The 27,839-nt window shown below is 43.7% G+C and overlaps 1 protein-coding gene across 1 annotated transcript in view; it reads left to right on the top strand.

The window, feature by feature from the left end:
• The window catches only part of Col6a5 (collagen type VI alpha 5 chain), a 105,612-nt gene that overhangs the window by 44,859 nt on the left and 32,914 nt on the right, over nucleotides 1-27,839 (top strand). The window contains exons 14-33 of the mRNA XM_021172713.1: nucleotides 743-814; nucleotides 1,082-1,108; nucleotides 1,244-1,288; nucleotides 1,382-1,435; nucleotides 3,944-4,006; nucleotides 5,305-5,370; nucleotides 5,768-5,821; nucleotides 9,409-9,444; nucleotides 10,453-10,515; nucleotides 12,015-12,077; nucleotides 13,029-13,091; nucleotides 14,873-14,935; nucleotides 17,481-17,531; nucleotides 17,633-17,668; nucleotides 19,339-19,401; nucleotides 21,253-21,315; nucleotides 24,270-24,305; nucleotides 24,420-24,456; nucleotides 26,163-26,174; nucleotides 27,214-27,701. Of these exons, the coding sequence (XP_021028372.1) occupies nucleotides 743-814; nucleotides 1,082-1,108; nucleotides 1,244-1,288; nucleotides 1,382-1,435; nucleotides 3,944-4,006; nucleotides 5,305-5,370; nucleotides 5,768-5,821; nucleotides 9,409-9,444; nucleotides 10,453-10,515; nucleotides 12,015-12,077; nucleotides 13,029-13,091; nucleotides 14,873-14,935; nucleotides 17,481-17,531; nucleotides 17,633-17,668; nucleotides 19,339-19,401; nucleotides 21,253-21,315; nucleotides 24,270-24,305; nucleotides 24,420-24,456; nucleotides 26,163-26,174; nucleotides 27,214-27,701 (1,455 nt within the window). The remainder of the gene's footprint in view (nucleotides 1-742; nucleotides 815-1,081; nucleotides 1,109-1,243; nucleotides 1,289-1,381; nucleotides 1,436-3,943; nucleotides 4,007-5,304; nucleotides 5,371-5,767; nucleotides 5,822-9,408; nucleotides 9,445-10,452; nucleotides 10,516-12,014; nucleotides 12,078-13,028; nucleotides 13,092-14,872; nucleotides 14,936-17,480; nucleotides 17,532-17,632; nucleotides 17,669-19,338; nucleotides 19,402-21,252; nucleotides 21,316-24,269; nucleotides 24,306-24,419; nucleotides 24,457-26,162; nucleotides 26,175-27,213; nucleotides 27,702-27,839) is intronic.

Below are 27,839 nucleotides of genomic sequence, written 5' to 3'. Positions count from 1 at the left end.
TTTTTTTTTTTTTTTTTTTTTTTTTGAGACATGGTTTCTCTGTGTAGCCCTCGCTGTCCTTGAGCTCCGTAGACCAGGCTGACCTCAGACTCAGAGATCTGCCTGTCTCTGCCTCCTGAGTGCTGGAGTTACACATGTGCACTGCCAGCACTTTATTAGCAGTTTTTAAAGATGGGGTTTCTCATTGGCATGAAGTTTGTGGATTTGGATAGGCCAGCCAGCAAGAACAGCTGGGTTCCATTGTCTCTGACCCTTGTTCCCAGGGCTGGGATTAAATACATTCCACTGCTGTTGCATTTCTAAAATGTGGGTTCTGAGGTTAAACTGGGACCCTTCCTCATACAGAGAAAGCACATTACCTACTGATGCTTCTCCCTGAGGACAGTCTCTTCTGCCTTTGCACTCCATTCTTGCAGTAATTTGTCTTCCCCTCTGTTCCTGCTCAGCTCCAGCCCTGGGCACTGAGCTGCTTTCCAGGGTGGCATCAGGGCCCTGGGCATGATATCATGGGACCGCTGAAGACTTAGGACTGTGGCTAGGAGACAGAGTGACTTCTGAGCCTTTGATTGCACTGTCTGATGAGAGAATAAAGCAGGCAAGCTCACCCTCAACCCATTTGTGACTCCTGAGGGACTCCTGAAGGCTGACAGGGAAAGCCTGTGAGGAACTGGAGGATCACAGGAGGAATCGCTTTGTCTCAAGTTGGTATAACTTTGGATATATGTTTAAATTCACTTCTTAGGGAAGACGAGGAGAAATTGGGCTTCAAGGAGACAGAGGAGTCATGGGATGCCCGGGGACTCGAGGTCAAAAGGTAAGCCTCTGCTGGCGCATCCTTCTCTCTCCCCTGAGACAACTTCCTGTCGGCCCCCATTTTCTTGCTTGTTTTCTCTTTCCTCTCTCCCCGTGTGACGTGTTGGTTCTTACGTTAGTAGTTGAGTCTCCAACATTCATCTAATTCCACTTGTAAGCTTTATCTGGGTGTGTGGGCAGAAGTAATCAGAAAGACAATGCAAGCCAATACTCTCAGAATCTCCATTCAAGACTAACCCTGCAGTGACAGATGTTTCATCTTTTGCAGGGAGTCAAAGGACTTTCAGGAGCTCAGGTATTGTATCTCCTTCTCAGGCAAGTTTGACCTCCTACTTTGGATTCATTTCCTAGCAAGCACAAGTCAGAGACCTCCTGGCTGCTTCAGTACTGCCACCAGCTGTACTGACTGCCGATTCTTGTCTTCCCTTAGGGGGAACATGGAGAGGACGGGCTTGACGGACTGGATGGAGAAGAAGTGAGCCGCCTGTCTCTTCTTCTTTGAGTTAGCATAAAGCCATTCTGAGGCTGATTGTTCTAAGTGAGATTTTTTTGTCTTATGTTTGTTTAGGGATTTTACGGATTTCGTGGGGGAAAGGGACAAAAAGGCGACCTTGGCGATCAGGTAACTTTTCACTAATTAAGTTGTCCCTGGTGACAGATCCCGCCTTGTTAGCTGTGCCAGCAGTTGGGGATAAAATTGACAGCTGACTTCTCCAGCATCTTGGTTACCTTCTAGCTGTGACCAAATGCCTGGTACCACCCAGAAGCCCCTGGGCTTAAGGGAGAAACTGTTTTGTCTCACCATTCGAAGGAACACAATCTGTTTTGGTGGGGAAAGCATGGTGGTTAGAGGGTCCTGGTGCGTGGTACTGACTAGGAAACAGAAGGGGGTCGACCAATGCTCAGCCCTTTCTTAGTCTTATTTTATATAGCCAAGGACCCCAGCCCATGGGGAGGTGGCATCCACAGTCAGGGTGGGTCTTCCCTTCTCAGCTTAAACCTTTTGGGATTGGCCAGCAACCCTCAGAGACAAACCGGAAGGTGTGCCTCATAGGGTCCTGAATGTTTCTTAAACTCAATCAGGTTGACAAAATTAGCCATCCCAATCACATAATGAAAGCCCATTGCCAACAAACAAGATGGCATTCTTCTGTTTGGGGCACACGGACTACTGTATTGTTCTTTTTCTGATGCTGTGATAAAAATTCCTTGGCTAAAAGCAACGTAAGGGAGAAAGGCTTTGTTTTAGCTTATGGTTCCAGAGGGACTGGGTCCTCATGGGTGTGGGGGAGGCCTGCATGGCAGCCAGTGGGAAGCTGGCTGATCATATTCATTCATATACAGGAAAGCGAGGGGGCATGGGAAATAGACCATAAACTCTCAAAGCCAGCCTCCAGTGATGTGTTCCAGCAAGGCTCCACCTTCTATGGATTTCAGAACCTCCCGAAAAAGTGCCACTAGCTGGGATGGGGCCAAGCTAGTTTCTCATTCAAGTCACCATGACTACTATGTGATCTTTGGGAATTTCCAGATAGGAAAGGTCACTGTGCGAGCTCTTTCTGTTCTTCAGAGGTCTGCAAGTGAACATGTTTGGCCACTACGGGCCTTTATATTCTTTCCTAACATCAAAACCAAAGAAAATGAAAGAGTTAATTTGGGTGGCTTTGGAGTTATAAATTCTAGTGAAATATTTTGTTTATTTTAAATTCATCCCAACAGCCCAGTCCACCTTTATGTCCTGACCCCAGCTGACTCTGCCTTTATGTCCTGACCCCAGCCGACTCTGCCTTTATGTCCTGACCTGTTTATGTATCAATATTTGTGAGCATCTCTAACATACCAGACACTGAGTTATTTGTCAGGGGTCCAGAGATGTGAATGGACCACATGTCATCCTCACCCTCAAGGGTCCTATAGTACACAGAAATGGCTGGGACCACTTGGGGTCCTTTTGATCCCAGTCAGCTTGGAGGTAGGATGTCAAGGAAGTTTTTTTGAAACCAGGAGTGAACTGTAGTTAGCAAGGCATGGATGTGGAGAAGGAACATTCTAGACCAAGGGTAAGCAAGCAGTTGAGACTGGGGCCAAACTGACAGTTGCTCTGCCTGGAAGGAACAGAGTTCAGGTGGAGGAAGATGGGTTTCAATAGGTTGTAAGAAGAAACTCAGACAGGTCCAGTGAGCTATAAGGCTGTGTGTGTGTGTGTGTGTGTGTGTGTGTGTGTGTGTGTGTGTACGTGTATGTACATGCATGAAAGGGTTTAAACAGCAATTTAATTTCTGTTTCAGAAATACTATTTGGAAGTAGTGCAGGGACTGTTGGGGTTGCCATGGATATAAGGAAGGCTTACGGGTTGGGTCTGTAGTGACTGAGGCTGGATGGGATGTGAGCTTTGAAGTAAAGCAGTTACAAAAAGAACAGGCATATGATCTATTAGGTGCATGCAGGGACCAACCAGGGATGAGGCAATGGGGATGTTGGTGCAAGGAGCCACCCTCAGGTTATTCAGAGAGAAGCCTGTCTTTGTGATGTTCTTAGAAACCTCTGTTGTCTCGCTGTAACCTTGGCTCAGAGACAGGGCAGCAGGAAATGGGGAATCAGTCTAAATGCCTCCAGGGACCCTAGTATGGGTAAATTTCACTGGAAAGTTGTTTGAGGTGACAGTAGAAAACCCCTGGTGAGGTTTCTTGTGGAGAACAGAAGTGCTAAACTTGCTGGACAGTCCAACCAGGACAGCCAATGTCCATACGTGACTGCTCAAATTTAAATTCACTGAAATAAAAAATTCCACCCTTCCGTTCCACTAGCTACAGTTCCAAGTGCCACATAGCCAAAAATGATAAAAGGAACATGGAGTTTCCCCCACCAGCTGAAAGTCCCATTGCACAACCCTGCACTTGACCACGAGAAGGTTTCCTACTTTTCAGCCTGACCGTGGCTTAAACGTGACCTTGGGAAAAGGGCACCTGGGAGAGGCAGGAAAACATGAATTATTTCATCTGATTGACTATCCTCTCCATGTGCATTGCTTGGCATTTAAGGCCATTATAAAAGCCACATACAAGATAACACAGAGGCACATTTTGTTTTGTTCTGTCTCTCCATCTATCCATCCATCCATCTTTTTCAGGGCCACCCAGGCATCAGAGGCGCTCCTGGGGAAGATGGCGAGAAGGGCTTCCCAGGGGATCCCGTAAGTTACCAGATCCTACTTAGCTCTGAATTTTATCTCCGCACAATTCAGCTCCCATTTTCCAAAGTGATTTCCACTGAAGTGCCGGCAAGGGCTGGCCTTGGGAGCTGGGCAGGAAGGTTTGTGACCTGGGGATTTCTTAGTTGGGGGGAAACCTAATCAAATCTGACATGGACCGATTATTTTAAAGGCTTAGAACGGGGATCTAAAGTTCCATTGCTTGAGTTCTCACAGTGGGTTGAGACTTCCAACTTTCTATAGTGAAAACTTCCTTTGTTTTATTTGTCAGATAGAAAGTGCAGCCCAGAGCTTGATTTATTCATGGTTTGCTTGTTTGTTGGTTTAACAGCACTGGGACTCACACCCAGGTCCTGGTGCCTGCTAGGCAAACATTTTACCATGGACCTACAACCCTAGTAAGATTCTCTCTTCCAGACTCAATTATAGGAGGCTTTCATTCCACAGCCAAGGGACTGGCTTGGCACGGGTTGGGCCGGCGCCTCAGTGAAGCCACATTGCAGGAAAGTTAGTGCACAGCATGCACTCTTAGAAGACTGCATCAGTCACCAACCCCCTCCTCTGGAGCAGATAAGAGTTTCAAGTTGGAGATTTTTCTTACATTTCATCCATTAGCTTGAATTAGCCCGGCGCCTCTCAACCTTTCTAAGGTTTCTATCCTTTAATACAGTGCCTCATGTTGTGGTGACCCTCAACCATAAAGTTATTTTTGTTGCTACCTCATAACTGTAATTTTGCTACTGTTCTGAATTGTAATGTAAATGTATTTGGAGATGGAGGATTGCCAAAGGGGTCATGTCCCCAGGTTGAGACTGTGGAAGCCTGCCTAACACTTATATTATACCATTAAATAAAGAGCCGGGCGGCACCGTCCTTGAATTCCAGCTGTGCAGGTCGCTGATACAGGTGCATCTCAAGTTCAAGGCAGCCTGAACATCTCAAAAAAATCTGTCAGTGACAGAAATTTTGCCTGATGTATACTAAGCCTTGGCTTTAAGTCCATGTACCACACAAGAAAGAAAAAGAAAAAGAAAAAGAAAAAGAAAAAGAAAAGGAAGGAAAAGAAAAAGAAAGGCTGATGTGGGGCACATATCTGTAATCCTAGAACTCAAAAGGCCGAGGCAAGAGGCTAGCTGTGAGTTAAGGGCCAGCCTGGGCTCCTTAGTCACAAACTCAAGGCCAGGATGGACTCTATAGCAAGGTTCTGTGTCCGAACTGATGAGTTAACTCCCTCATGGTGGCGTTTCTGGACTCTAATCATTTCTGAAATTATCTCCTAGGGTGACCCAGGAAAAGACAGCGACATCAAAGGCCAGAAGGGCGAGAAAGGAGAACGAGGACGACAAGTAATTGGATCTGTGTTACATAGATAAGTTGACTGATTCTGTTGTTGAGCTAAGTAAGTTTAGGGAGGTGTATGAACAAACACCCATCACATCATCTATAGATAGAAGAAAATAAAGTATGTTGGAAGTAGGCTATACATTTGGGGGGTGTTATTAATGTCTAGGAAGTGCTGATATACCTCACTTGTCACCATTTACTTACGGTATGTTGCTACTCCTATCTTGGTCCTTGCTGGCCATTTCACCAACATTGTCCTCTACAGACTGGTTTCCAGCATGACTCCCTTATTCTGCCATCTTGATGGCATTTGATATTTCACGCTGACAGCTTTATAACCTACTCAGGACTTATAACCTGCTCTTGACTTACGGCTTTGGGAAATTGTTGTGTTTCTAGGGGATAACTGGGCAGAAGGGGACACATGGCCGTCCTAGCTCCAAAGGAAGCAGGGTAAGTATGTCCCAGATATTTCTCTCCCTCCTTATCACTTGTGATGGCCACAGAGACATAGATAGAGACCGCAGACCTGTGCCTGGAGAGTACATTTGCAGGCACTCTAAAATCTCAACTCCACTCATTGTTTAGGCCTGAGAGAATTCTTTCTTAGGAAGGACTGTCTTGCACCTTGTAAGATGCTTAGCAATACCCCCAAGCTCTCCTCATCTGCTTACCCCTTAGTAAACATCCAAAAATGTCTTTCCAGATACTGCCAAACGTCTACAGCTGGTGGCTGTGGGAGGCAAAATCATCTGTGACTAAAAGACAGCATTCTCTAGTCTGCCTCTGCCTTTAACTTTCAAGGTGTTTCTGAATGCCTTTGAAGGGAGCCCAGGACTTGAAGATGCACAGTCTCCTAACTTAGCACCTGGGAGCTGTTAGAACACTATGGACTGGGTGGACACAATCTCCAGGAGCTATGTCAGAACACTATGGACTGGGTGGACACAATCTCCAGGAGCTATGTCAGAACACTATGGACTGGGTGGACACAATCTCCAGGTCTTGACACATTGACAGTGGAAAGGGAGCATAGGAGTGGCTTCTTCCTGAATGGACTCCCAAACCCTGGCTATTAGGACCAACATTGAAAGCCAACTCAATGGAGGCCCTGGGGTAGCTTATAGCATCTTGTGATATCAATCCTACCTCCTCCCAAATAAGACATTAGATGTTTCTTCAATTTTTAAGGACTAACAAAGAAACCGCATTACCTTCTGTGGATGACTGAAGTTAGAGATGATAATTATTTATTTTTCTGGGGTATGGGGGAAAGAAGAGTCCTTCTACATACCCCTGGCTGGCTTGGAAGTCACTATGAATAGACCAGGCTGGCCTAGAACCCACCATGTAGATCAGGCTAGCCTCAAACTGACAGAAAATCTTCTGCCCCTGCCTCCTGTGTGCTGGGATTATAGGTGTGCACAGAGATGACATTTGTGTTGAAAGCTCTTCTGTCTCGTACTCAGTATGGGTGTGATAACAGAAAAGAATGTTCAGAGTCCTGGCTGGGTTTGGCTTTAATTTGTTTGGAGGGAATGAAAATCCTTGGCTTTCTTTTCTGAGTAGTGTTGGATGGTTCTCATCCCTTGAAGTCAGCAGCCTGATGCCCTTTTCCCTGGGAACAGAGGCTCCATCCTAGTCTGTCTTGCCTTTGTTTATCCAGAATGGCAAAGATCCTAAGCCAGAGGGGCTGGGCTTCCCAAGCTTCTGGGACCATTCCCTAGGATTGTGTCTTCCAGACTCAAGTGGATTAAGATGTAATTGGGGGAGGACATCAGAGCCGTGAGATAAACTAAGTGTTATAAATTTTAGAGATAAATATATCTGTTGGCTCAAGAGAAAAAAGGATTTTTAGTTTGAAATAGGTTTGTAGCTGACACATAAATCATGCACTTTAAAAACAAAGCTGTTAGGGATCAGGGTAGGGATTAATCCTTGGACCTGCTAATCAGCGCCTTTTAAATCACTATAAGGATTGAAGGACCTCAGTCTTGTCCCTGTCTTTTACCTATTTCTTTGCTTTGCAATTTCTTTGCCTGCGAATTAAATAAAGCAACATTCATATTCATCTTCATAATTAAGCAACCTGGGCCTTTTCTGCCCTCCCCCCACATCTCCAATGTAGGCCAGAATGCTGTCGTGCGATTCAGAGCATCATAAGTGGGTAATGGATTGTAAACAACACACCCCAACCCAGGCATGGGCTCCCTGTGTGACTGAACTTCAACTTACATGGAGTAATCATCACAACAGCTGTTACTAAAACAATGGCTCAACACACTCCCAACCATACAGGAAGCCACATTCCAGACCCATGGCCTTTGGTGGCCTTTGGTGGCCATAGGCAGAGTCTTTATAACACTTCTATGTCTAATGTGTCATCTGGTTTGGAGCAGATACTCACCTCATCACTTTCAAATGCTCATCTAGTTGAAACCTGTAAGACCCCTGCCAGGTGGATTATATCATCATATCCACATTAGAGATGAACAAGTCTCAGAGACTTGGGCAACTTGCCATAGGTCACAATAGCTAGTAAGTGACTGAGCTGAGCTTCAAGCTCAGATGTTCTTACTTTAGAGTTTATGCTCTGTGTGAGGCTTACTGTGCATTTTCTTTGGGCCACTTAGGCTTTAAATAGTGGGGCCAAAAGCAAGAGAGAGTGATTATTTCTAAGGCCGAGCCTCTAAGGACAATGTTGTACAAAAACCAACTATACAGAATAAACATTATTCTTCCTTTCAATCTTTCTTCTCTACCCCTCCCCCACTTTTTGTGAGGAAGGGTCTCTATCATCCTGTAGCTCAGGCTGGCATTGAACTGACTATGTAAACCAGGCTAGTCTTGGACTCAAGGTCTTTGTGCCTTGGCCTGTCAAGTGATGTGATTATAGGCATGTACCACCATGACCAGTTTATTATCCTTGCTCTTATTTTTCACTTGTGTGTGCATGTGTGTGCACTTGCATCCAGGTGCCCACGGAGGCCGGAAGAGGAGGTTAAGTTACAGGTAGTTGTGAGCCCCCTGGAGTGGGTCCTTTGCAAAAGCAGCAAACGCATTTGCCTGGGAAGACACCATGCTAGCCCTCATCCTTGCTCTTTGATGGAGACAGAATGTGAAGTTATGCCAACAGTATCCACTTTCGATGGCTTTTCAATCTCCTCCGTTTTCCTTCTCCAAGAGCATTAACTAGTCATATCCAGAAACAGACAGCTGATGAGTTACTATGGTAACTTCTCTCCAAAGGATATTTTAAAAATTTAATACTTGATGGAGATGATAGTTGGGTGATTTAACCTAAGGAGCTACAGGAGAAAAATGGCAGTTCTGAAATAATTCCTCCATAATAATTGAATAAAAGCAATTATTTAAAATAGTTGTGGCTGGTTATCACAATATAATATCAGTTAGTGGTTGAGAGTGTTCCACGCCTTCTTCAGTGAGAGTAATGCCAGCAGATTTTTATGGCTGAGGTTTGGAAACTATAAGTTAGGACTGGGGTCCCTCCTGGCTTTCTTCTGTCCTGGAGCTTACAGTTGACATGAACTGCTTCTCAGATAAGTGCAGACAGAGCTGAGGGACCAGCCTGGCTTTATTATGATAAACTTGATCAGTAGCATCTAGATCACACAAAGAAGCAGCCACACCCCAAGGGATAATGGGAGGGGCGGGGGGGCATGATGCACTGAGTGACTTACCTCAACATCTAGAAATTTCCCTTTTCCCTCTCCTCAGCACACAGTGCTTCATGGGTTTGCAGGGAAGAAAACAGTTCTTCAGGGCGATCTAGACCTCCAGATAGCCCATTCGATAACCATGAGAGATTATCAGACTGGGGCGGAGCTGTAGTGACTTTTACATTGGGTTGTCATCAATCCCCTAAATGTTAATGTGATTAAAACGCCCAATGGGAAAACATGCTCTGCTAAGGCTCCCAGAGAACTCTCTACAAGCAAGGAAGAGGAGAGACTGGTTTGCCTCAGGGACCGTCCTTCTGTCTGGGCACACTGACTGATGCTTTGCCTTCGGTGTTTCAGGGAATGGAAGGCCGGAGGGGGCCCCAGGGTCCCTCAGTAAGTATTCTTTTTATTTTTCGTTCTTTCTGGTAGAGGACTATGAACATCTCTCCTACATAGATGGTGCTGGGCAAATAGCATTCGACAGGATGGTGTAAGGATGCCCAGCACTGGGCATGAACCCCACTGACTAGTAAGGAACACAAGCAGCTCTAGTCAGCTTCTAGAAATAGCAAAGGCTCAACAATGGCAAAATCTCCCTCAGGAACACCTCCCAACAAACAAACAGAACACGAGCAACCTCGACTCTTACACCCTCGATTGTCTTTCACGTGTATCGGGAACCAGCATGAAAGAAAGTGAAATTCTTGCTTCTTCTTAGCTTTTATTCAAGTCATTATTATTAGCTATATATTCCAGGTATTCCCTCCATGTTTTTTTGTTTTTTCCATTTAAACTTGTTTTTAATTAACATGCTAAATATTTGATATCATTATGGCAGTTTCAAACAAAATGTGTGTCTTACTGTTTTATTGCTGTGAAAGAGACACCATAAAAAAAAGCAGCTTATAGAGGAAATCATTTAATTGGAGACTTGCTTGTAGTTTCAGAAGGTTGGTCCATGATCATCATGGTATGGAGCATGGTACTGGAACAGTAGCTAAGAACTTCTTCCTGATCATAAGGCCGCAGGCAGAGAGAGGGTGAGCCTAGGGCTGGTGTGGGTTTTAGAAACCTCAAAGCCCACCCCCCAGTGACACAGTTCCTTCAACAAGGCCACATCTCCTAATCCTTCCCAAACAGTTCTCTCATGTGGGAACCAAACACTCAAATATGTGAGCCTCTGTGGCTATTCTCATTCAAACCACCACAGCTTGTTTGAGCCAATTGTCCTATGCACCCCCCATCTTTATGATAATTAGAAGCATACTTGAGTTCATTCCTGACAGCTGGAACAATAAGATCTCAGGCTGTGTAAGGGGTGAGCCCAGCAGACAAAACAAATGATCTATGTATGGGAACCATGCAGAGAAAATCTAAACACTGAAAACTCTTGTTCATTAGGGGCAAGCAGGAGACCCAGGACCTCAAGGTACACAGGGACCTGAAGGACTACAAGGCTCACAGGTATGCTGGGTATTTCATAAATGTGTGCAAAGAGCATGGAGTCATTCTGGTTGTAAGAAGGCAGGTAGCTCAGTAGAACAGCATACAACAGAGGGGCTAGAAAGATGGCTCTGTGGTTAAGAGCACCAATACTTTGCTATGGACCAGAGTTTGATGTCCAGCACCCAGGTGGGGTGGCTCACAAGAGCCTGTAACTGCAGCTCCAGAGGCTCTGGTGCCCTCTGCTGTCCTCCTTGAGTACCTGCACTTAAGTGTGCAGACACACATGCACAAAAACTAAATAATAAAAATTTCAAAATTATATAACTGATAAAATAGTGATCTACAGACATCTATCGCCTTGTGCATTTCTCATTGTGGGAGATGATTCTGAATTTTGATTTTGTTCCATCAAACCTGGTCCAACATTTGCAGCTCATTAATGACCCTCAAGAGGGGAAGAATGTCCTCTGTGCTCACATTGCATAGTACTGGGTTCTGGTAAGAAGGAAAAACAGCTCAATAATATATTATTTATTATTATTTTACATTGGGCTTCCATCAGTCCCCAAATGCCACTAGTGGCACAGGTGTCAGAGGTGAGGGCATCTGCTCTGTATTCTCTGCCTGGAAGAAGCCATGATGATCCCACAAGGGTGGCTTTGTCCCACACAGGTGTTGTCACTGGTGAATCTCACTATGTGTTGAGCTCACTTTAAACCTGGACTTTTGAAAGTTCATGTAGAAATGCCCATTTTAAGGTCTTTCAGGAATCTCATTTTTCTTCTAGAAAATTCCAGATTCTTAACCGTAAATGAATTTCGATTTTCTTGATTATTTCAGACATCTAGTACATTTGCCACGTTGAGTAACCATGGTATCTGTCTGGCACTACTCAGCTCTTTTTGGGGTTGGGTGTGAGACAGCAGTCATTTTGATGCTCTGGGATCTTTTGACACTAGTGGCATGAGGTTTACTCGGTGATTTCTGCTAGGCAGGGACCATTTTAATTCTATAAGCTAGACAAGAGAATTCTGTGAGACCCACACATAAAATATGTCTGAGAGATAAACTTTCAGCCAGCAGACATCTGCGACCATGTGTTTTTTAGCCCCTACTTGAATCTACCGTTTCCTGTATTCTACACATTGAAAAAGCACCTTGGTCCAGTGAACCATCAATGAAATACATTCAATGGCTGTTTGTGTCTCCCTTTCTTCATGGGTTTATTTTTTCCCTTTTGACCTATTTTTATTTCTCCCTGTAGAAGAAGGATGAGACTTGTTTGCCAAGGCAGAGAATCCTTTAATAAGATCTGTGTCACTATGTCTGGGCTTGTCCACAGTTATTCTTCTAAAAAAGGACTTAATCTCACAGGAGTAAGGTTGCTTGAAGGTGTAGACCATTGCTCTGTTTCCATGGGGATGTTTCAAAAGCATCCATTAAGAGAGTGAGTTTCACTGACATCACAGCACATCAGTTTTTGTTGTTGTTTTGTTTTTTGTTTTTCCAACAAAAAGGGATCAAGCGGAAATCGTGGTGGGAAAGGAGACAAAGGAAGTCAAGGGTATCAGGGACCTCAGGTGAGTGACCCAGAGACATCAGGGCCAATGACTTGCAACCTTTAGTTTGTTCTTACTGTAAAATGCCCAAGCATGTAGAATATTTTATGCCATCTGTGGGACATTTATTTCATCGTTTTTGGTTTCTATGGATACATGTTTTCGCTCAGCTCAGAGCCCTTAGGTGATCTTTCTCTCTGAAAGCACAAACCCACTCCCTCAGCCCAAGGAAGCATTTGAAGATCTAAAATTGCTGCCAAATGATGGACGTGTCTAACACAAATGAATTATTCTTCTTGCACTTTTAAATTTTCGCTGTGCCATGTGTCTGCCTCTCCACTGAACACGAACATTTGACATGGCAAAGATCCATGCTTACACAGTTCTGTTTGATTCCTAAGCTAGGTTTTCTAATTCAGCATTTGAATGAGTTTCCCAAGTAAGGAGTGAGAGTTTGGATGGTGAGGGGCTTGTATGGAGCGCTTGATTCTATTGAGTTCTTCCTCCAGTTCTGCCAGTGAGAGCTCAGAAGGCAAGACATGCCTGAATGTGCTCAGTTATAACTTTCTAGAGGGACAGTGAAGGATGCTTATGCCCAGATTTAGAATAAAAAGTTGAAATCCACTCTGCACATCATGATGGATGTATCTGTAGCTTTGTGGGACTTGCATGTGGCATTGGTCTGTTTTATTCTAACACCACAGTGAACTTCCTCTCACTTATGTTGCTTGAGTCAAGCCTTTTGCCTCCCCTTGACCCCCAAGGTCTCACATGGACCAGTAATTTCTGGTGGAGGCAGAGCTGTGGTCTATTACCTAGGTTACCCTCTCCCCTCGCTCACTGCGTGTGTCTCCTGTTAAGCCTTCTGGGATCTGGGACTGTTGGGAAAGATGTGAGTTGATAACTTGCTCCTGGTGAGTTTTCAGGAATTCTGTAGCAGTGGCTTTTTCATCTCTTACTCTTTATTTTCAGGGTTCTCCTGGGCCAGCAGGACCCAGAGGGGGTATCGGAAGACCTGGATTTGTGGGGAGAAAGGTAAACACTATTTCTTGTTGGTTTCAAATACCCAGAACAAAAGTGGCAACATTTTTCCCCCTGAGCTCTGTGAAAATTCCTCACATGCTCAACCCACCTGCATCCTGCCAGTGTGTTCTCTCCCATCCCTTGAGCAGAGAATTCCCTGTGGCTTCTTTTTAGGAGGCTGTCCCTACTATAAGGAGAGGCAGTTATATGCCCATCACAAAATGCTGCTGAGAAATCTCTTCAGTTCCTATATTCCCTGAGCAGGAATGAATTCATTCACTGAGATGCGTGGAACAGATGTTTTTGAACTCACCTTTGTGCTTCTTTTGGTCTCACCCAGGCCCACTCTGGCTAAGATAGCTGTGGTGGGGACTGCCAGAGAGTCAGTGGTTGACCTCAGGTCCACCTGGACCCTTTGCTTTCATTCTTCAGGGGCTGAGGTCTATGTGGCCACAGCGGTGCCCTTCGAGGTTTTCTCTTCTCTTGTCAAGACCTCAACTCTTTCACAGTTGAGCCAAGGACCTAAGGTTTCTTTTTCTACTGAGTTCAGAAAACTAGGTTGTCAGTCTTCTGCCGGGAAAGTCTTCAAGCTTTAATCGTAATAAGCTAGGGCTTGGGAGATGGCTTGGCTGACAAAGGGCTTGCTCTACAACACTGGGACCTGAGTTTGGTCCTCTAGAACTCATGTAATAAGCTGGTTATAGAGGTGTTGTCCAGTCCATTTAGCTGAATTGGTGATCCCCAGGTTTCCTGAGAGAGCCTGTCTCACAGAATAAAACGAGAATGACTGGGGAAGGCACCTGATGTTGACCTCTGACCTCCACATGCATGTCTGCACATGTCTACACACACACACACACACACACACACACACACACACACACACACACACACCTGAACATACACTCATATATCAACAAGAAAAATCCAACTCAAGTAGAAGACTATTACCAAGCAGTGTGGTAAGAGATGTGTTAATGTGATTGTGACAGCCATTGCAATATACACATACACACATGTTATCATGCTATCTACCTTCAACTTACTTACAGTGTTATCTGGGCATCAACCCTGGGCCTGGGATGGGGGAGAAGATCACAAAGGTTTTTGCATTTCCCCATATTCAATTCCAAGGTTTCTCAGTTCAGTTCCTTCCTGATCCCACACCCCACTTCTCCAGAGCCAACCTTTCCCCTCTCCCAGAGTCACTCTTAGTCTCCCTTGCTCCTTCCTCAGCACACACAAAGTCCTTTGGGCTTCAGCTTCTTTGTCTCATGGGGAAACCTCATTGGACCTTTGAGTCTCTTCTTTGTTCTCACTCAGGGTGGTAATTGCCCATCCCATTCTTTCTCTTTCTAACCACACTACCTTCAGTGGGGGCAGGACTACATTTATCATATCCAGTCATTCATTTTCCAGGACAATAAGCAAATATTGTATGATTAAATACAAAAGAGCCAGTTTCCCCTGGTGGGAGCTTTCTACCCTCCCTTTCCTTCAGTCCATTGACACTAGGGAAGCAGGAAACATTGTGGTATGTGTATACACACACACACACACACACAGGAATACTATGCAGCCTTAAAAAGTCCCCAGAGCTCAGCCCTGAGCTGTGCTATGTGTGTCATGCTATCCTCTGGGTAGACTATATTATGTCTTTCACCCTATCCCTTTCACCCTATCCCTTTCACCCAGTGCTGACTGCTCAAGGAGGACCTTGTGTCCCCTCGCTCAGCAGACAGAACAGCCTAGGGTGGCTTTGACTTTGCTGAGCTCTTTTGCCCTTTGTCTAGGGGGAACCTGGAGTTCCTGGAGGCCCAGGACCGGTGGGGCCCCCTGGACAGCGAGGAAAGCAGGTATGAACCTTTGAGTACTTGGTTCTGAGACAAGGGAGATGGGGGGGGCAGCATGGGCCCAGCACTTGGGGTAGGAAGATGTGGGCCAGTTCTCCATCTGTTGCTGCTTTCCTGTGCACCTGGCCTGTTGGATGTGTGCATGGGGGTGGTGTTTGTGTGTGTGTTTGTGTGTGTGTGTGTGTGTGTGTGTGTGTGTGTGTGTGAAGGAGATGAGGTAAAGGCAGAGGAAGTAACAGGTGAATGAGAACAGAGCGTTTCAATATTTTAACAATCAGCATGGGCATGTACATTCATTTTGGTTGAACCACAAAACAGTGCATCTTTCTCTCCTTGCAAAACCCTAGAATGATAAGAAGCAGAGGAGGGTCAAGGAACAGACTACTGCCTTTTATAGCTTGTGTGGCCTAGTTGCTCCTCCTAAGCCAAAATCCCAGTGTAGGGACAGCCCATAGAGGGAGAGTCATTTTAAGTTAATTATAAAATTATATGTAGATGTTAAATAGTAGAAAATTTACCAAGTATAGGGAAGATATGGAGTCAACTCAAGTGTCCGTTTGTGCATGGACAGCATAAAAACACTGTGGTATATCCATGCGATGGAATACTATTCAGGCTTAAAAGTAGGGAAGTCCTGCCACATATGCCACATGATTGAACCTGCAGGCAGTTACGTAAACTAAGGAAGGCAGGCACAGCATAAGAAAATGAAAAATATAACTAAAAAAATTAAAAGAAGGCAGGAACCAAAAGGCATACACCAGGCCACAGAATCTTACATATAAAATGTTAAAAATCTGAACTCAACAACAGAGAGTGAAATCCTGAACTACAAGAGAGCCCACCTCAAACCAAACAAACAGAAATGTGACTGTCTTTTTGTGATCCAGTTTGAAAACATGAATATTCAAAAAGAAAGAGAGAAAGAAAAGGGAAGGGGGATTCCTAGGCATAAATGTGAGAAGCCATGGAAAGAAACATTACCATATTCTGGCCATTTTAAAGTATTTTAGCCTTTACATTCCAAAATAAAGACAAAAACCACATCACTCAGGTAAAAACCGTGTCATCACCTAGTGTTCACTCCCTCCAGCAGCTCTTTCCCAGGTCATTGTGTCCCTGCAATGTCACTTCAGTAGTTTCAAAATACTCCCCTGAGGGATTCACTGTGTCTGTGGCCTCAGTGAATAAGTCTCCTTCGGAGCTCCCCACTATTAAGCTGACTCTTTTAATCGGCTTATTGAAGACAAGCAGAGGAACCTGGCTTGGATACAGGCTGTGTTTTTTATGATCTCTTATTATTAGCTATTTCATTTGTTTCAGTTTCTCAGTGTCATAAATAACACGCCAGTGAATCCTTTTGGAAGGAGTTAAGGGCTAGGGATAGAATCCCGGGGTTCCTATGTGCCAGGCAAGGGCTCTACCACTGAGCTATATCTCTAATGCTGTAATTAATTTCTGTGTAGAAAGCTCAAGAATTTTTTATAGCTAGGTCAGATAAATATGTATTTAACTAGGCCTTTGAGATATAGTTTCGAGCACTCTTAAAAAGATTTAAACACTACATGGGTCAATGTGTTCTGTGCAGGAGCCTGATTGTCTTAGGGCAACAGTTCTCAACTGTGGGTTGCAACCCCTACAGGTCACATATCAGATATTCTGCATATGAGATATTTACATTATGATTTGTAACAGTAGCACAATCACAGTTAGGAACTAGCAATGAATAGTTTTATGGTTGTGGATCTCCACAACATGAAGAACTGTATTAAAGGGTCGCAGCATTAGGAAGGCTGAGAACTACGTTTTAGGATCTCCATACCAACAATGGCTATTGTAACTTTTTCCTCTTTGCTGTTGGCAAAAATGCTAACTCATTAGTTGTTTTGAAACCAATGAGGATGAACATATTGTGATTCATTTTTTAAAAGGTGTATTTATTTTAATTTATATGTCAGTATAATGAACGGCTGCTTATATGTATGTGCATCACGTGCTGGCCATTATGTATCAGATCTCCTGGAACTGGAGCTAAAAATGGTTGTGAGCCACCATGTGGGTACTGGGAGTTGAACCCAGGTGCTCTGCAAGATCAGCCAGTGCTTTTAACCACTGAGCAGTCTCTCTAGCCTCATTTATGTCTTTGGCTGAATTCCTCATTCATCTCTCACACACACACACACACACACACACACACACACACACACACACGTGTGTGTGTGTGTATTAGATCAACTCCTAATTTTCTAGGTAAGAAATTGGTGAATGCAGAAATCCAGATCAGTTAACCCCCTGCCTCCTGTGGAGGCTGTAGAGTGGAGCTGGCCAAGGTAGTAAAAGGGTACACACTAGGAATGAGAGACTGGAATTGTAGCTCAGTGGCAGAACATTTGTCTAGTGTACAAGAGGTTCTGGGTTCAATCCCCACTATAAGGAAAAGAGGTAATAGGAACTGAGAACCCCCCACCATCTATAGCTAAATCCTAGCCCCACTGTCTCCCCATCTAGATAGCTTTTGAGAAACTGAAATTAACCAATGTACTTGCAGGGAGATTATGGCATCCCAGGCTATGGTCGGACAGGAAGAAAAGGAGTTAAGGTAAATATGCCAAAAAATTATTTTCTCAATTGATAAATCAAAATGATGGTGTGGAGGAAGTGGTCTGATGATTTACATATGTTCTCTGCTGAAAATTTCAGGGCCCAACAGGATTCCCTGGGGACCCAGGGCAGAAGGTGAGGTGCATGGGAATTTCTTCTCGCCCCAGTGACCCATACATATCCCTACTTGGAACCCTAACCTCCAGGCAGCTGTCTGGATTAGTTCTCCCACCTGGTGGTCTCATTCACCGCCTCGGTTTCTGTTACTAATCCAGCATCATTGGGCTTTGCTACCTCTCCTGAAAACCCCGTCTTTCTTCTTAGTGGTCTCCTATTCCCACCTTCTCTCCGTCAACTGTCCATAAACATCATGTTCACTAGATTTTTGCCCCCAAAGTCGAACCTAATTATACTGTCTTCTTGATCCAACGTCTTGCAAGGTCCGCATTGTCTATTAGATAATCTGTCTGTATGCCTCCAGCCTGTGGTTTCAACAGGAGTTTGCCTCATTACATCATAGGGTTCTATGCTATGATTTCCCAAACCCCAGCCCAGCTTCGTCCCTGTAATGTCTCAATCAAGAAGAGACGACTGGGCCTAAGGTAAAATAACGAATGAGTCAACTCCAGGAGAACAGCCAAGCTTCAGAGCATTTGAAAAGTGCTCTTCACTGATGGATTACCCGAGGCTCACAAGAGGTTAGGAAGAAGCAACATAAATAACCCTCAGAAAAGAGTTCTCATTACAGAGGATCAGTTTTCTGATTTATTGATAAAGGGGGAAATGTAATAACTTATTGATCAATGTGATATCAATAAATAACTACTACCAAAGTCAGATTGGATTTCTTTAAATAAACCTCTGGGTTTGTTGTTGTTGTTTTGTTTTCATCTTAGGCTATTTCCTTTTTTGTTAGTTCTTTGAGAATTTTGTATAGCATATGTTGATAATATTAACCCCTCCCCTATTTTCTCATAGATCCATTCCCCTTTTATACCTACCACCACCCCCCCACCTCCCACTTAAAAACAAAGCACCAGATACAGCCTGTGCTACCCACTACTCTTAGATGTGTGGGCAGAAGTCAGCATACCTAGGTGGTACCTTTAGAGAAAATTGACTCTCCATCCCTGAAAAGCTATCAATTGCCAATAACTCCTTGGGTAGTAGTAGAACTTCCTGTCTATCCCTCCCACCTCCATGCTGGCTTTTTTTTCTGGCTTGAGTTTGAGCAGGTTTTATGCATGCTTCCATGACTTTTAAATGCATTCTTAAACTTTAGAACTTTAGTGTGTGTGGCAAGAGAGGGATGTTAACACAGGAGTGCTAGCATTCCAGATGTGTGCCTCTACATCTGGCTTCTTACATGGATTCTAGGAGATTGAACTCAGGACCTCAGTCTGGAGCCATAGCACCGTTAGCAGCTGGAACATCTCCTTACTCCAAGATTAATATTTTTTTTTAACCTCAACTTCCCAGAAATAACCCATAGAACTAGTTGTTCTTTAATACCTTAGGTAGTCAGTACACCATGTTTTCCAGCATAGGATCTCATTGCTTTTAGCAAGTGGATGGTCCCTGGGTTGATATTTATATATAAATATTTGGATTATTAGAGTGCTTGAAGTAATTTTGCGAATAACTACCTGTGCCAATAGTTTAGTTCTGAATTTATGCCAAGATGTATTTATTGTTGTATGAGCCTTCATTGCATAATGATGAAAAGATTGGCTTATGTATTGATTACAGAGAATATTTTAATCCTTTCGTAGCAAAGATTTTAACATCTTGGTGTATGTGATCAGGGTGACGCTGGCAATCCTGGAATTCCTGGGGGGCCTGGACCCAAAGGATTCAAGGGACTGACTGTAAGTGGCCAATGACTCCAGAAAGAATACGCATTTCTTTTGTAGACCTCAGCTTTTTTACTGTGATGATAAACGTGTACTTTTGATTAATTCATTCTGAGGGCATCCTGGGTGGTTGGGAAGCCACCAACTAGTCATGTGACCTTGGTTAGGGCCTATAGTTCCTGACTATCAGAATTGAACCTCGTGACACACATGGTTACTTCAGGTCACTCTTGGAACTGAAGCAGATATCTTCCCGGTGTCCCAGGGGCTACCTGATGATTCCACAGGATGGTGGAACTGCGTATTGGTTTAAGGGAGGCTAGTGAGGTTTTTCCAACCAGCAAAGCACAGAGCAGAAGGCTACCCTTTTTAAAGTACAGCTGGCTAAGACAAGCATCCTTGTACTTTGAAGTCTGAGGGCAATGCCTCTGTTACCCTGGGTGTGGAAGGGATGCAGTTGAACAGGTCCTTTGCCCTAGGCTGAGAATAATTTGTTTGTATCTCTCTATCACTGTGAGTCTGGGGAATAAACATAGTCCACTCATGGACCATTTTGGATGTGGAAAAATTATTTTTAATTACTTGATTTAAAAATATTTATTTTAAAGCCGGGCGTGGTGGCGCACACCTTTAATTCCAGCACTCGGGAGGCAGAGGCAGGCGGATTTCTGAGTTCGAGGCCAGCCTGGTCTACAGAGTGAGTTCTAGGACAGCCAAGGCTACACAGAGAAACCCTGCCTCGAAAAACCAAAAAAAAAAATTATTTTTTAAAATTTGACTGAAAATAGATTTTTTTCATATAATATATCCTGATTATAGTTCCCTCTCCCTCTACACCTCTCAGTTCCTCCCCACTTACCCTCCCATCCAGGTCCACCCTCTCTCTGTCTCTCATGAGAAAACAAGCAGGTTTCTAAGGGGCTATAATATAATATAATGAAGCAAACACATTGAAATAAGACAATACAAACACACACATTTATTTATTTGTATTTTATGTATGTGAATGTTTGCTTGCCTATATGCACATGTACCAAGTATGTGCCCTTGGAGGTCCAAAAAGGGAACTGGATCCTTTGGAGTTACAAATAGTTGTGAGAGACCATTTGGTGCCAGGAACTAAACCTGGTTCCTCTGTAAGAACAGCAAGTGCTCTGACCCTCTGAGTTATCTATGCAGCCCATATTCTTTGATCTGTATAGATTAAGAGGTTTCTACACAGTCTTTGTGTGCCCTGTCCCCCCCCCCCCACTTAGCACCAATCCCAGCTTATGACTAATTTAGATTTAAGTTTAAGGCCAGTGTCAGAGTCAGATATGCTACTAAATAAAGGAGACAAGACGGAGATGGATGTTCGTCAATGATTAAGGGTCAGTGGCTTGTATTATGGGCAAGGAATTTAATGGATACGAATAAGCTGCTGTATTTTATTTTTAATTAAATTGTTATTCATTATCACCATTATTATTTATGATACTAAGGATGGGACCCATATATTCTAGGTAAGCACCCTGACACAGAGATATGTGCCTCAGTCTAGATGCTCTTTTAAATTTTTTGAGAACTATAACACCTTATTTAAACTAAGATAGTTGTAGGGCTGGAGAGATGTCTCAGTGGTTAAGAACATTTGCTACTCTTGCAGAGTTTCTGGGTTCAGTTTTCAGCTCCTATATAATGTCTCACAACAATCTGTAACTGCAGTTCTAGGGCATCTGATGCCATCTTGCCACTGTGGGCACTGTATGCACACAGTCTATGTTCGCAGGTATGGGCAAAACACTGACACATATAAAATAAATACGATATTAAAACCTGAGATAGTCTCCAAGGGTACAACTACATTTTGTGTGTTCTTCTTTTCAGCTCTCTCAAGGCTTGAAAGGCGGGAGTGGACTTCAGGGGTCTCAAGGCCCTCCTGGTCGGAGAGTGAGTATGAGTGGGAAAGGACTGATGTGTGGTGGTTTCTGGTATACCCAATGGAACCAATGCAGAATTCAAGGCAGAAGCACTGTGTCTAAGAAGCCAGTCACCGTGTCTCTCAGTCTATTATTAAGATGAATATGACATGTCCCTGTCCTAGCTGAGAAGGTGGCTGTGGGATCAGATGACCAAGAGGAGACTCTGTAAACTGCAAGAGCAATGCAGATATTCCATTACTATGGCTTATCACTGTAGCCTTTGTAATAGGCATAGGTCTGCCTGCATTTCATAGAGGTCTCCTGACAGAATCCCAGCATGTAAAGCAGGTTGGCAGATAGAGTTTGCCAGGACCACTCTTGTTGCCTTTTGGGCCTTTATTTGGACTCTAGAGAGATTTGGAAATGTAACCACGACTTCTACTCTGGTTCCATCACAAGAGAAATGTCATCCGTGGAAGCACTTCCAGGCAGAGCCAGACACGCCTCTGCAGGCCGACCTGCCTCTGTTCCATTTCTTCTCAAGTGATTGGTGATCCAGTGTCTCCCCTCCCAGGCAGAGTCAGGGCAGAACTAAATAAGGCTGGCACCTACTGTATGCAGGAGACCCAGACAACAACTCTGTAAAGAGTGCATGAAAAAAAATGCTTATCTTGCTTTAGGCATCGAAGCATTCCTGAACTTTGGATCTAGCAAAGCAAAACTTGCCTGTGGTTTCTTGGATAAATGACTCCATAGTACAACAAAATAATAATGTATAAATGATACTCTGCTGTACACATTGAGGAATGGAGAAGCAGCTAATCTGTGGGCCAGTCTTCTCTAGTCTGGGTTCATCTTTTCCCCAGGCTTTAGGGTGTACTTAAGGTGTCCCACATCTCAGTCTTGTGCTCGGCTCAACTGGTCTGAATTGAGGGGTGGCCTTTGTCTCCAGTGCTTGGTTCTTAGCCTTTGCTAAGAACTTGCTTGAAGTTACTGTAATATTTATCTTGTGTATCTACATGTGTGTGTGTGTGTGTGTGTGCATGTTTCTGTGTTTGCCTATGCACCATACACCATGTACATGCGGAAGCCAGTGGAGGTCAGAGGGGCCTTGGATACCCTAGAACTGGAGTTACATATTGTTGTCAGCTGCCAGTGAGTGATGCAGCCTGAACTTGGGACAAACTCTTCCTACTTTTGACCTCCTGAAAAATGTAGCTCCAACTCTATGTGTTACCCAGAAACTGTTTCTCTGTGTGGGTAGTCATATACTCTTTCCTGTTTTCTGTCCTAACTTGAAAGGAGGCTAAGCTTTCAAGGCTCTTAGTGATGGCTCCATTGGGCAGAACCACGGACAGCGCATAGTTCTGGTTGAATCAGAAGTGTACCATAGGCTATCCTAGCACTTAGCAGACCTTTAACCATTGTCACATGGCTAGATGGATGGGTGATGGATGGATTGATGAATGCATTGATGGATAGATTGATGGATGGATTGATGGATGGATTGATGGTTGGGAGATGGATGATCAGACAGGTAATTTAGTTGTTATTTAGAATAGAGGTTGACTTTGCTGACATTTCTGCTTAAGCATCTTAGAGCGGCAAGTGCCCAAGGGAATGCTTGAGTTTGAGTATGTAAAGCGTCCTTTCCCTGAAACAAACACACTAGCAAACACACTAAACGCCACTGCTAATGAGAAGCCCGATGCTGGGAAGAAGAAGGGGGTGGGGGGCAAAGGAAAAAACTCCAGTGGAAGAGAGCGAGGGCTGATGTCTCTCCAGAAGTCATCTCTGCTTGATTTCACCTATTTGTTTCTTTATTTTTGTTTCTGAGATTCTAATATAATTACAACATTTCTCCTTCCTTTTCTTCCCTTTATACCCTCCCATATACTTCTCCTCATTCACTTTCAGATTTATGGCCTTTATGTTCATTAATTGTTATTGCATATATATATATATATATATACACACACATATATATACACACACATATACACACACACATATACACATGTATATACACACACATATATATTGCTACATATATGTATATACCATATATGTATATACCATATGTGTATGTGTGTGTGTATGGTATATACATATATGTATGTATACATATACCATATATATTATATATATGTTCCTAAATATAGCCTGTTCAGTCTGTATTATGCTACCTGTATGCATGTTTTTGGAGCTGACTATTTAGCACTGAACAGCCAATTGATTTCTTATCCCCCTGGGGAGGACCACCTCTCCCACTTTCAGCTTCCCTCAGTTGCCTATAACTCTTTGTGGAGGGCTGAGGCTCAGGGCCTTTCCCCTATTCCCTTTGGCATTCTATTGGTCTCATCCTTGTTCGCTCATGTTAATGAGACTTTATAGGTGGAGTGTCTGACATTACGAGGAGACACAGTCTCACAGCAGACTCCCTCCCCGGCTGTTTGGATTCCTTTGTTCCTCAGTCTGTGTCATTTATGAGTTTAGCATGTATGCCCTTCTTTTGTGTAAATCTCATTTGCTATGCAATTGCCTTTGGTTCTTTTATATATACCAAGGCTTATTGCCTTTTGCGGTTAAAGCGCTTTGGTTCTTTTATATATACTAAGGCTTACTGCCTCTTGCGTTTTGATTTGTAAGTTAATCTACCTCTGTCTGCTCAGTATATCCATCTCCTTCGTTCTGCCCCGTGGAGACAGTCTGCTGCTTGCAATTAGGAAGAAGAAAGGAAAAAATAATTTAAAAAGATTCCTTTAGAGAAATTTATTCTGAGGATTACATCCTTGATACAAACAAAAAATAATACACGACCTTGACATAAATAGAAATATTGCAGTGTAATTGACCCACCAGGCCCCACAGTACTTTAAGCACCTTCGACATTTTTACGTCCAAGAAAGGAAGAGGGGTTTAAATTTTTGTTACTAAAAACTGTAGTTCACAAATCAATAACTTGCTCTTTTCCCCCCTTAGGGTCCTAAAGGCACAGCAGGGCAACCTATATATCCCGTATGTATCTCCTTATTCATGAAAACAAAACCACTCCCAGTTCATCTGGAACTATACACACCCACCAGAAGGTCTCTATACTCATCCTTATCCTCTCTCTCTTAAACTTTCCAGCCCTGTGAACTGATCCAGTTCCTGAGGAACCACAGCCGTGAGTATCTGGATGTTATAGCCAAGGACGTCAGTGGTTAGCAAGAGCTTGGGACTGGGTGTAGAGTGGGTCTGTGGAATCAGAAGACTGGTCTTTGTGGAGGAGCCTCTGTAAGAGGATTCTCTTGGGATTGGGGGGACATCTCACACCCAAGGTAAAAGAAAATATATAAAAACATGGGCTCATAATGTGTAATGTATATTGGAAGAGAAAATATGTACATGAGAGATAAGACCAGCTCAAGGGCACATGAGTTAGCTTTATTATGATAATATTATACATATGTGAATTATCATTATTAATGTAACAATTATGAGCAGAATGATGGATGGCAAAGTACTCAAGGGATGGACCCAGGGATATAGATTTAGTTGGTTAATTATTTAACTATTTAGATATTGAAGTCACTTGTGTGGGTCATCCTCGACATCATAGACATAATGATGTTCCCGAGGCCACGAAACTAGAGAGATAGAAACTGAAGAGACAAACTCATGAAAATGAGAAAGAACAAGGGTCAAATTGCACAGAATGGAACCTCAAATCTTCAAAGAAGGGAGTTGACAGAAAAATTTGACCCTCCCCTGTGAATAAAATTAATCTAGGAGTGTAGGGGACAGGCAGAAGGTGGCTGATAATAGAACTGGAGGCTGAAAATAGTGTTTTGAGCAGAGGCATGTAAAAAGAATTTTAGGAAAAAAAACTCACTAAATAATATGAAGTGATTTCTCCAAAAGTCACCCCGCTTTGATGGACTCACACCTAGCATGTCTCATGGATCCGAAGTCAATACATAGATGTTTTCAGCCTTGGAATATGGAGAAGGTTGTAGATTACTCATCTGATGTTATCAGCTGTCTGATGGCTGGGGGCATCTCAGGGACCACAGGATTAAGACAAATAGAAGGTGTTAGTATGGCTAGTGTAAGGGCTCATGTGGCAGGATGGAAGGCAGCTTGTCACCAGTGGTAATGAACTTTAAAAAAAAAAAAAGACTAGAATGATTCATTTGCTTCCTAGAAATTGAGTCAACTGAACATGGGAACTGTCAGGCCTATGGTTTATTAAAGATTTTTCAGCACTTTCCTTGGTGTGCCTGAGATTTACAGTGAGGTCAGATGCTGCCCTGCTCACAGAAATCCATGGGGAAACTGCTGGAAGTTAAACAAACAAACAAACAAACAAACAAACAAACGAACAAAAGCAGTTGTATTTTTCATCAGAGACAAAGTTCATTTGAAAAATCCCTGCCCTCCGTGGTTCTACAAATAGAGAATCCCAAGGCTTTCATCAGGAAAGAAAATCAGACCCCATATTTTAGCCTTGTGTAGTTGAATGAGTCTCAGAAGGCTCTAAGACGAGAGACAAAGCAAATTGGATTTCAGCTCTCTGGCCATTTAATCAGAGCTGGATCTATTCTGCTTTTACAAGCCACCAGCCTTTCAACTTCAGCTACAATTCTGCTCATGCTGGCCTGCTCTGGTTCACAAGGGGCAATGGTCAAAGATGCTCCCAAATAAATGCAGTTGCCTGGACAGCTCCCTGTCCTTTTAAACATGTCTCCCTGTAACTTAGAAATTAGCTTCATTTGAAGCGAGAACCCAAATTCTCATTTGGTTAGGATTCTATTGTTTAGATTATTTTTTGGGTCCATGTTTCAAAATTATAATCAATCTCTCTCTCTCTCTCTCTCTCTCTCTCTCCAGCCTGTTGGAAAGGTGAGTCTTCTGGCCATACTGTTCTTGATTAAATAGCTACTGTATTTTGATAAGACCAATTTGAAGAAAGCTCTCCTCCCCCAGGGAAAAGGGACTTCCATCTTCTATGTAGATATTCCTCTTTTGATGGTAGCTATACCTGTCATGTCATGTTTTCTACCTGAGTGTCTGCAGTGACCATACAGTCCCTCACACTATTGTCCTGCCTAGGGACCATCATGGTTTCCAACTCATTATTTTACAGAGTAGGTCCTGACTGTCTTGGTGGGGCCAGGAAGGGTTGAAGGTTCATGGAGAAGGGCTCTAACTCCTCTTTTCTGTGACTATCTTCATTGGCTTCTTGGATTTGATCAATGTCCTGCCTCCCTCTGACCTACATCTCTGCCTGTCATTTTACCAAGTGTCTTAGTCAGGGTTTCTATTCCTGCACAAACATCATGACCAAAAAGCAAGTTGGGGAGGAAAGGGTTTATTCTGCTTACATTTCCACACTGCTGTTCATCACCAAAGGAAGTCAGGACTGGAACTCAAGCAGGTCAGGAAGCAGGAGCTGATGCAGAGGCCATGGAGGGATGTTACTTACTGGTTTGCTTCCCCTGGCTTGCTCAGCTTGCTCTCTTATAGAACCCAAGACTACCAACCCAGGGATGGCACCACCCACAATGGGCAATGCCTTACAACTGGATCTCATGGAGGCATTTCCTCAACTGAAGCTCCTTTCTCTGTGATAACTCCAGCCTGTGTCAAACTGATATACAAAACCAGCCAGTACACTAAGTAAAATGCATAAATCTTATATATAAACTATATATACACACATATATATGTGTGTGTATACATATATGTATATGTGTTTAGACATTATATATATCATGCATTCACACACACACACACACACACACACACACACATGAAACACAGCCACTGAGACCTGGGATTTACCTTGGTTTGTCTGAACCAACTTCACTGGTGTAAAGGGTATGGGAATAACTGTGATCTAGTGAAATCTTTTTAATAATTTTGCTTTTCATTTTCACAGAAAAGTGTCCTGTGTACCCAACAGAGCTGGTATTTGCTCTGGACCAGTCCTCTGGTATCACAGAAAGGAGATTTAATGAAACAAGGGACACCATCACTTCAATTGTCAGTGACCTCAACATCAGGGAGAACAACTGTCCCGTGGGAGCGCGGGTTGCCGTGGTCTCCTATGACTCAGACACCAGCTATCTCATCCGTGGCTCTGACTACCATAGCAAGAAGCAGCTCCTACAGCTTCTTTCCCAGATAAAATACCAGGTGCCCCGGAAGGCCAGGGACATTGGCAATGCAATGAGGTTTGTGGCCCGCAACGTTTTCAAGCGGACGTCTGCGGGAACCAACACCAGGAGAGTGGCCGTGTTTTTCAGCAATGGCCAGGCAGCCAGTAGAGCATCCGTCCTCACGGCCACCATGGAGTTGAGTGCCCTCGATATCAGCCTTGCCGTCTTTGCTTATAACGAAAGAGTGTTTCTTGATGAGGCTTTTGGGGTAAGAATCTCCCTTGGTTTTTTTGTTTTTGTTTTTGTTTTTCAAGACAGGTTTTCTCTGTGTAGCCCTGGCTGTCCTAGAACTCACTTTGTAGACCAGGCTGGCCTCGAACTCAGAAATCCGCCTGCCTCTGCCTCC

Source organism: Mus caroli, chromosome 9, assembly GCF_900094665.2.
Source record: "Mus caroli chromosome 9, CAROLI_EIJ_v1.1, whole genome shotgun sequence".
Taxonomy (NCBI): domain Eukaryota; kingdom Metazoa; phylum Chordata; class Mammalia; order Rodentia; family Muridae; genus Mus; species Mus caroli.
The sequence above is the reverse complement of the archived record's forward strand: the minus strand, read 5'-3'. Positions and strand labels throughout refer to the sequence as shown.